Raw genomic sequence first — 9,867 nt, 5'->3', positions numbered from 1 at the left:
CTTGCCCTTCCGTTTGGAAAGTTGTGTGCTGGGGTGTGCGCCCCACACTGGCTTGGAAGGGCTTTGTGAGGCTGAGAAGGGTCCAATTCCCCAGCTAGGCCACTGCTGAGGTGAGCTGTGTGGCCCAACTGATCCCTGGAACAGTGACAGGGCCTAGCGGGGAAGGAGCAGATGGGGTCGGACAAAGCCAGGAAGCGCCTGGTACTCCTTCCCCGTCAAATCTACGGGACTCGTAATGGGGAGATGGAGGCTGGTTAGTCAGCACTGGTGAGGCCACATCTGGAATATTGTGACTGCTTCTGCCCCGCCTCCCCAGTGTAGAAAGGATGCGGACGCATTGGAGAGTCCAGCAGAGGGCAACAAAAATGACAGAGGGGCTGGAGTGCATGGACCGAAGCGGAGACGCTGAGGGCTTTGGGCTCTTGTAGGCTACAGAAGAGAGTGTGAGGGAAAAGTTGAGAGCAGCCTTTAACTCCCTGCACTCAGGGTCAAAGAGGATGGCGAGAGGCTGTTCTCAGTGGTGACCAATGATAGACCTCAAAGCGATGGTCACAAGTTACAGAGCAGGAGGTCTAGGTTGGATATTAGGAAAAACTGTTTCCCCAGCAGGGTGGTGAAGCACTGGAGCGCATTACCTGGGGAGGTGGTGGACTCTCCATCCCTAGCGGTGTTGAAGTCCTGGCTCGACAAAGCCCTGGCTGGGATGATTTAGTTGGGGTTGGTCCTGCTTTGGGCAGGAGGTTGGACTTGATGAGCTTCCGAGGTCTTGCCCAACCCTGTGATTCTACGATCTCCAGGTTATCCCCCTCCACAGCTTCCTGCTCTCAAGACCCAGGAGACAAACTTGCCTCTGATGCTAAGGCACTAGGACTGGGAGCAAGATGAGGAAAAGCACATCAGCTTCATGCTGGGGCTCCGCGGTGTAGCTGCTGTGTGATTAGCACCCAAGTGTTTTCTTGGATCTGCAACGGAATAAGGCCCGTCGGGAGTGGTCTGGGCCCTCCTGCACTGGCTCAGCCCGGATGAACCCCTCCCTAAAAGCTGGGAGGAGATTCTCCGGGTATTTCACCTCTTCTGCTAACCCCCCTCCCCCCAGCAGCTGGAGCCTGGAGGTGCTGAGGCAGCAGGAACATGAACCCTGAGGAAATGGCCAGGTGATTTAGGAACCTCTAGAATATTAAGGCCCCATCCAGCCCATAAATAGGACTGAGATTTCTAACCAGTTCTGCTTCCAGCTGGGCACACCAGACGCAGCTGAGTTGTGTACAGAGGCGCTCTGCCCCCAAGCTCTTCTGCATTCCCACCCCACGCGATGCTGCAAACTGCTTGTATTGGGGAATGGTGGGAAGAGGCTGGGCCACTATCCCATAGTGCCTCAGCAGGAGTCAGGCACCCAGAGCCGCCCCAGCAGTGCATGCTGGGATGTCTGGCAGGACTGAAGGGGGCGGTAAGGGCACTAGGCAGGTCAGATAAGCAGTTAGGAGGCCCTGTGGGAACTGCAAAGGGAGCGTGTTGTAGCCTGTATCCAGCCTGCAGCCCCCTGGCGGCGCCGCATGGGCCCAGGCGCTGCAGTAGCCTTAGCAGGAGGCCGCAGACATGTCGTGGGTACAGGCGGCCCGGAACAAGCTCAGTCGGACGCGGTCCTGCCCACCAATAGCAGGGCACCGTGGCGAGGCAAGTAACATTTATTAGTGGAGAGGACCAGCAACGAGCATCTCCCGCTCCTGCCCTCCAAAGACAGGGCTGCAGGGCTGGGCAGGGAGCCACCCTCCTCCTCCTCACTGAGGCTAACCCAGCAGAGCGGCAGTATTCCCGAGCCGCACGGCACCGAAGCTGCAGGGTTTGCATGGGCCACTGACCGCGATGAGGGCTTCTCTCTGGAAGCCCTGCATGAGGCCTTGCTGGACTATCTGAGCGTATCTGATTACGAAAGGAGCATTCCCAGGGGCTGGGCCGGTGCGAAGTCTGACGCTGCTCGGCCCACTGGCGCCGTTGCCGCACCCCAGGCTGCAAAGGCATTTCGGCGGCCAGCAGTGCTACAGCCCGAGCACATCACCTCGCATCAGCCCGAGGGCAATCCGCCGAGTGTGTCCGCCCCGCGGAGCCGCTCCAGGAGACGCAGGTGGGGGCAGGTTGCTCTTTGTGTGCGCCGAAGCCGTCTGACCACAAACAGGGCCCAGGCTTGAGGGCCATCCCCATAACTTCCTGCAGAGCAGCCCCCGCCCCCTCCCCTTTAATGTGAAGCTACAGCTCATGCAGATGGCGGGTCACAGCATGTGATGCCCCTTCTTGGTGGAACACCCCCCCCCCCCCCCCGGGTCCAGCTGGAGAATTCTGAGCTGGCCCAGTCGCTGCCTGCATCAGCAAGGGGGTGAGCCGCGAGCTGCGCTGCGGCGCTCCGGGGGCTGCAGCAGTTGGCAAAGTCAAAAACCAGCCAGTCCAGCTTGGCTGTGACCTAGCTGCCCCCAGGAGGAAACCAGGCCCACACTGGGACTGGCCACTGGAGAGTGCCCCACAGAGTATCCCCCCCCGCCCCCTGGTGAACAGCAGCAGCACAGGATGTGGGGGTCATTCCATGGGCTGACTGTGACACTCCCTCTTCCTTTAGCCAGAGCTGTACCCCAGCCAGCCCCAAGTTCGGGGGCCCAGCGCTGGTCCTGCTCCCCCTGCTGGATGACAGTGCTGAGCTGGCAGGGGCCGTGATGCAGGTATGGATCAATGGCTGGTGGGGGGGGGCAGGGGGGCGGTTTGCAGCTCTCAAGGGAAGATGCAGATGCAGAACTGCGCGACCTGCAGGCGGTGGGGCTGGTAAACGTAGCGGCCTCCCTTGCACAGGCCAGATTTCTGCAGCACGAGCACCTCCTGGAGAAAGGGCTTGCTGAGCCCAGACCGGTCCTCCTGCCTGTCTACCAGGCAGCCCTCACACAGGCAGTAGGCTTCCAGCAGCTGCCGGGGGTACCTCTGGGGATCTTCATTGACCCTGTTGGACCAAAGAGCTTGAATGAGCTCACCCAATAACATAGAGAAGTGGCCCACACAATCCTGTGAGAGCTTGGCTGAGTGGTTCAGACAGGGTTAATACTACTGCCCCCACCACTGCGCCAACACTCAGGCACTGGGTGGTGGTGGCTGGGCAGTGTTACAATGAGCTCACAGGAGGGAAAACTGAGGAATCAAGTGGGCAAACGGCACCGTGTCACCAGCCACGTCAGTGCCTGTGGCGCATGGCCGCGCTCTCATGTTGAGCACGAGCTGCAACACAAAAGTGTCCCGCTAAGCCGGAGCCAGCTGGTTCGTGGTGTGTGGGGAGCAAGACATGAGAAATAGTAGTTTTGCTCTAATCTGTGCTGACTAGGCCTCAGCTGGGGTACTGGGTCCAGTTCTGGGCACCACATTTTAGGAAAGATGTGGAGGCATTGGAAAAGGTCCAGAGAGGAGCAACAAGAATGATGAAAGGTCTCGAGAGCATGAGCTGTGAGGGACGGCTGAAAGAACCAGGCTTGTGTATGCAGAAGAGAGAGGCCGGATAGGGAACATGACAGCAGGTTTCAAGTACCTAAACAAGCGTGACAAGGCTGAGGGAGGAAAGTTGTTCTTGGCCTCTGAGGACAGGACCAGAAGAAATGGGCTAAACTCTAGCAAGGGAGGTGTAGGCTGGACATTAGGAAAAACTTCCTGTCAGGGTGGTCAAACACTGGACTCAATTGTGTGGGGAGGTTGTGGGATCTCCATCACTGGCGATACTTAAAGAGAGGTTAGAAAGACACCTGGCAGGGGTGGGCTAGAAACTCTAGATGGTGCTTGATCCTGCCATGAGGGCAGGGGCTAAACTCAATGACTTTTAGAGGTCCCTTCCAGTTCTAGTGTGCTATGGTTGGTTTCCATCTCCATGGGGTGTCTGACTGCAGCATGGAGTGTGCCCTGGCCAACGTTGAACGTGCCAAGGAGCACTGTACTCCTGCAGCCCCAGCAAACCACCATCTCCAGGGCCTTTGCTGAGACCGCCCTGGCTCCTGTACATGCTGCTTACCTGTAAGACCATGGCGAGGTGCTCATGTCCCGGAGATGGGGCGAGGTCTGACTGACATTCACAGGGCATGGCTTCAGGTCCCGGTCAGGCCAAACACCCTCCAGTGGAGCCAGTATGCTGAGCCCAGGAGCTAGCTGGTGGCTGAGCATGGCTTCCAGCTCTGCATCCGAGGGCTCCCGGCAGGGAAGGTGGGCACCCAATGTCTGGCAACAGGCGAAGGCCAGCAGAAGGTGGGCAGCCACTTCCAGCTGTGGAACAAATGGAGACGCTCAACCCTGGCCCAGGGAGCTGTGTGGCTTGCTGCCAGGAGGTGCCCCCTGTACCCTCAGAAGGCGGTCGGTCCCTGCTGAGCTAGGCTGTAGGGCTGTGTGGTCAGTACTGAAGGCCGGGGGGGGTGGGGGGGGGCACTTGCGCCTACGGTGGTACTGAGCTGCAGGGTAGAGCAGGCCTGCCGCCAACAGGTGCCTGGGGCCTGGCGAGTCTAAAGGGCCAGTGCTCCCGGAGCCAATCGTCATCGACGTGGAAGGGCTGCCGGGGGGCGAACAGCGCTCCAGACGGTGCTGAGCGTGGGCCGCCTCAGCCCCGCCCCTTCTTCCTGAGGCCCTGCCCTTTCGGGGAGTGTGGATCCGGCCGCCCCCACCTTGCCCTGAGGCCCGCGAGTCTGTCAGCAGCCGCTGAAGAGGCCTGGAGGTCAGAAGGAGCAGCTCACCCTGGCCAAGTCTCTGCCCAGACGGGGCACTTGGCTGACCAGGCGGAGAGAGGGGTGGGAATTCTTTGTCCCCTGCCGCCCCCGCTGCCATCTGCACCGTGGCTCCTCGTCCCTGGATGTCAGCGAGCCCATTTCACAGCACACAGCTGTCGCCTCGTGGACCCCAGAGGTGCCACCCCCCCAACAGCTGCCGTGTACCCTGCAGGCAGCCCAGGGCAGGGCTTTGCCCAGGCAGCTGGCAGGGTATCCCTGCCCTTTCCCAAAGTGCTCAGCACGGCTCATGTTCCTAATGAAGCCAGGCAGGTTTCACCTGTGCCAGGCTTGGATCTGGATGTCTCTCCCCCCCCCCCGTCTCTGGCTGATGGTCCCCAGCTGGGCGAGCCACAGGTGTGAGCGGGCTCAGCTCAGGGAGAGAGCCCTGCTGGGAAAGACCGTGCGCCCTGACGCAGCCATGCCACAGTCCTGAGCAAAGGAAAGGTCACTGGCGGGGCACGCCTGGGTTACGTAAGCATCAAACCAGGGCCATGAGAGGGGCAGCTGGCAAAGCGCCTCCCATGTCCCCGGCACTGTGTGGTGATGCACAGCTGTGCGAGCCCACATGTGACAGCTCCACCCGAGTCACGCCCCCATGCCAGTGGGCCAGGCCCAAGCAGCAAGCAAGGGGCAGCTGCGTGCAGGGCCAGGATTCGCCTTTGCTGAACACAAGCGTCAGTCCATCGACGTGGCTTTAAGGCCGGCTGGGGCTGGGGCTGGGGCAAGCTTGGGCAGAGTGCCCAGAGAGCGCAGAACGGGGTCGTCGCTTTAATACGGGCCCAGAGAGCAGCTAGGCCAGCTCTCCGTGGGGAGCCGCTGCGGGCGTTTCCTTATTGCCGTGCAGTGGGCTTGGGCCGCTCTGAAGGGAATTTGCATGGCCAAAGGCTATTTCCTGGAGCGGAAACAGGTTGCAGCTGGCTGGGCAGGTGCATCAGTTTCTCTAACCTGTGCTGTGGATCCAGGCTGGCCTGCAGTTTAGGCCAATGCGAGTGTAAGTGCCCACAGGCAGACCGAGACCAGGGCTCACTGGTGCTCAGTGCAGGAGCCTCTCTCGTTTGAGCAAAAAGCCCGCAGGCTTGCTGCCCAGGCTACAGGGGAGCCCGCGTCTGTCGCTGGGTGCGTGGGCTAAGAGCCACAAAAGTGCAATGCAACCCATGCGGGGGATGCGAAGCCCCTCTCTGGCAGTCATGAGAGATCTTCCAGCCACAGTGAGGACCAAAACTGCGTCACAGGGCTGGACAGGCTCTTTCTGCTGCCTCCCCTTTGGGGTGAAAGGCAGCAGACTCGTTCACGCCAGCACCGTTACTGGGCCCGGTGCTGTTCATTTCAGTGGCAGGGGTGGAGCAAGGCACTCCCGCACTGGCCAAATGACAAACGAGAAAGCCCAGTGCGAAGCTGGTGGGTGTCAGGTCAGAACGTACCTGCCCTCTCTGCGGGGCAGCTAGCACTGAATAACCCTACTGGGCATGAGGGCCCCCTTGTGCCAGCCTCTGGCCCCCCTTATGCTGGGCAGCACCTTAGTATGCTGCTTAGTGGCTTTGGTAACTGCCTGATGGGTTTTCCCGGGCTTTACAAGTGCAGGCTGAAAAAGACACTCGCTCCACAGGCCTGGCCTCTGCTGAGGGAGATCCCCCCCCAACCCCCCCGCCCCCAGCCTTGAAAGTGCCAGCCTGCAAAGCCGGGGAACTTTGCTCTCTGATTTCCCCTGGGGTGGTTTCGCTCTCTGGTGCACCGTTCTAAGGCTGGATGATTAATGGGCTGCAGCGTCAGAGCTCCTGGCCGGAGGGAGAGAAGGGAAAACGCAGGCCTGAGCAGAGGAGGAAGAGTGACTGCCTTGGCCATGGGAGAAAGAACTGGGGACCCTGAAATGAGCAGAGGACGGGGGGCACAAGAGCCCCTGCCGGGGGGGGTGTGGGGGGGCGAGGGGAAGAAGGGAGGACCCAGGAATGGGGGGGAAGAGGAAATGGGGGCAAAGGCAGGCCCCCTTCCCTTGGGCAGGGAAGGAATGGGGCTCCTGGAATGGGGGGTGGTGGTGGCTGGGGGGAAGGTGGCCGTATGGGGAGACATTGAGTCCTACCCATTTACCCCGTCTCTCTGGGGCTGAGCCTGGGGGGGCCTGAGCATGCCAGTGCTTCTGGCTGGTGCCACAGAGAAGTCCAGATACTCACGTTTAGCTGCATGGCCGGTCCCACCTTTGCCGAGTTCCCACAGGACGGGGGTGGCGGGAGGGTCTGGTGTCCTGCTGAGGGACTCGGGGTTGGCGCACCAGGCCTTTGTGACGGTGACTCTGCTGGGCCGGGCCAGGAGAGTCAGCCGGTCCCAAGGCTGGGAAGAATCGCTCTGTGTCCTTCCCCTCAGGAGCCCTGCCCTCGAACAGGTTCTCTGGGAGCCGTCAGCCACACCTCCCACTCAGCTGATACCTGGCACTGCAGCCAGCCCCGGTGACTCACTGCAGGGGAATGTGTGTGTGGCTGGCGCTGCCCACGGGGTTAGGCTGGATGGACGCAGTGTTAGCCAGGTTACCAACGCAGCGATCGCAGCACAGCCCCGGTGGGAGGTGGTTACGCTGGTCTGGTACTGGTGGTGGGATTGCCAAGGTGGCCACTCACCAGTTCCTGAGCCGGTGTCCTGCCAGCACCGGTGGGGCAGAGCAGTGCCTGCTTCCAGCCGGCCTCCCCCATCTGCTGCTGGCCCAAACATGGCCACCCTTGTCCTGTATGGGACTGGGCTCACTCCAGCCCAAAGGCCTGGCCAGTGTAGCCAGACAAGCAGCCCCTAGCGACTCCTCTGCTCCTTCGGCTGCAGCCTTCGGGATGTAGCTGGGAGAATTGAGGCTTAGGGCGACCCTGCAGCTGCAGCAGCTCATTGCAGAGCCTGGGCCACGGCTCCTGGGGAAGGCTGCCAGGTACCCAGTTTTTACCGGAACACCATGAAAAAGGGACCCTGGCAGTTTGGGTCAGTGCCACCGACCAGGCATCACAAGGCCCATTGGTGAGGCTGGCTGGCTCCTTGCCTGGCTCTGCCCAGCTCCCAGCAATGGCAACATCTCCCTCTGGCTCCTAGGCAGCGGGACAGCCAGCCGGGCTCTGTGCACTCCCCTGCCCCGTGTGCCAGCTCCACAGCTCCCATTGGCTGGGAGCCAGCTCCTGCTGCCCGCCCCAGGGACTGATGGATGTGTTTCAGCGTCCGGGGCGCACCCTGAGGTAAGCGCTGTCCTGTGCCTGCACCCCGCCAGCCCTCCCACAGTCCCCAACCAATGCAACTCAGCAAGTGGGGCAGCCACGGAGGCGCAGGGGGCACATCGGGTTTGTGCTGGCCCCGCTACTCACGGGTTGCAGGCCGAAACAGCCGCGTAGCCAGCTGGCCGTGGCCTCAGCTCAACGGGGGCCTCGGATTTAGGCACTTTCTGGCGTTTGCTAAGTTTTGCAGCGTGTTGAGCCACACCCCTCCCTGGCAAGGGCGTTTGCACAGCGAAAGGCTGCAGCTGTGTGGGGGGGTGAAAGTAAAAATAACATTCACATTGTGTTTCGCTCGGCGGGGGCAGTATTCACTGTCTAGTGTGCCCAGCCTCTCGAGAGCTGCCTGGGCAGCTAAGGGCCTGGTGGCATTGAGTACAGCTGTGTGTGAAAAGCACTGCTCTGCCCTCTCGTGGGCCGATCAAGACCTGCCCAGAGCTGCAGGTGTCCAGCGCAGCTGCTTTGAGTGTTGCCTGCCTCCTGTACCCCACGCTGGAGTCTGATTTGTCTTGCCCCCCACCCTTACACCGCACTTGAAAAACTTCCAAAACCAGGCTTAAAAATGCTGAAGTGTCACAGCCACGCTGTTCCTCACCCACTGCTGCCACGCTCATTGTTACTGACGACGCGCTAGTGGGGCACACGGCCGGCCGTCTGGTTTTGGCTGTCTGTTTGCTCAAGCAGCCAGAGGGGCCCCCCCCCCCCCCCCCCCCCCCCCCCCCCGTGCTTGTAAGAAACTGATGCTTCTTCCCCCGCCCCAGACTGAACCAAGATGAGTTAAGGCCCCCAGGAAGGCCGAGTAAATGTGCTAGAACTAAAGCAAGTGGAACGCAACTTCTGTACTTATTTCTGTGACCAGAAATGCGTTTGCTGCAGGGTACGTGGCAGGTCCCGCTGTGCCGAGGCCGCTATCCGTATCAGGTTTGTGTTACCAGGGTGATGGTCACCAAGTGGTCCAATTACACAGCCAGGGACTGGAGCATAAATAGGCCCCCAAGGGAAGAGACCATTGTGGTACCTAGTTGCGCCTGTGGCTCTCCTACACTGATGTCACAAGTGACCTGGACCCCTCCCACCCCCAACCTTTCGGGGGGTGGGGCAGAGCACTAAATTTCAAACAGATGCAGGCTTTGCGTTTGCACCCTGAGACTAGAAGGGAACAGGGGAGGGTGGGGAGTGATTTACACACACACACACACACACACACACACACACACACACACACACACACACACACTTTTGCACTGCAGGAACATTTAGCTTTGGAGCTGGTTGTGCCCCTCTGGGACAGGACTGTCAAAAGTCACTTGGCAGCTTAGCATAGACAGAATCATAGAACACTAAGCCTGGAAGGGACCTTGAGAGGCCATTGACTCCAGCCCCCGCCCCCATGGCAGGACCAAGTACTGTCTAGACCAGGCATGTCCAACCCGCGGCCCGCGGCCCACATGCGGCCCTGGACAGCTAGTAATGCAGCCTCACAAGATCGTAAACGTTTAACATTATTATGTGATTTATATACATTAACTATATTATATATGCGGCCCAAGACAATTCCTCTTCACTCAATGCAGCCCAGGCAAGCCAAAAGGTTGGACGCCCATGGGCTAGACCATCCCTGATAGACACTTATCTAACCTGTTCTTCAATATCTCCAGAGATGGAGCTTCCACAACCTCCCCAGGCAATTTATTCCAGTGTTTGACCACCCTGACAGTTAGGAACTTTTTCCTAATGTCCAACCTAAACCTCCCTTGCTGCAGTTTAAGCCCATTGCTTCTTGTTCTATCCTCAGAGGCCAAGAAGAACAAGTTTTCTCCCTCCTCCTTATGACACCCTTTTAGATACCTGAAAACCGC

General features: G+C 59.8%; 1 protein-coding gene across 1 annotated transcript; it reads right to left on the bottom strand.

Annotated features, from left to right (window-relative positions):
• Nucleotides 1-1,669: 1,669 nt before the first annotated feature.
• Nucleotides 1,670-7,131, bottom strand: LOC142022208 (interleukin-17C-like). The gene is made up of 3 exons (XM_075011801.1): nucleotides 6,941-7,131; nucleotides 4,031-4,278; nucleotides 1,670-2,980 (listed from the first exon to the last, which is right to left on the bottom strand). Exons 1-3 carry the CDS (start codon nucleotides 6,950-6,952, stop codon nucleotides 2,758-2,760), a joined length of 483 nt encoding a protein of 160 aa, XP_074867902.1. The 5' UTR covers nucleotides 6,953-7,131; the 3' UTR covers nucleotides 1,670-2,757.
• Between the last annotated feature and the right edge of the window lie 2,736 nt (nucleotides 7,132-9,867).

Source organism: Carettochelys insculpta, chromosome 17, assembly GCF_033958435.1.
Source record: "Carettochelys insculpta isolate YL-2023 chromosome 17, ASM3395843v1, whole genome shotgun sequence".
Taxonomy (NCBI): domain Eukaryota; kingdom Metazoa; phylum Chordata; order Testudines; family Carettochelyidae; genus Carettochelys; species Carettochelys insculpta.
This window is presented reverse-complemented; position numbering and strand designations above follow the sequence as displayed.

Bases quoted from the DNA above. Each gene is read 5' to 3' on its own strand.
- LOC142022208 (XM_075011801.1), bottom strand. The intron at 2,981-4,030 runs GTAAGCAGCATG...TTGGTCCAACAG, and splicing joins ACCTCGCCATGGTCTTACAG to GGTCAATGAAGATCCCCAGA.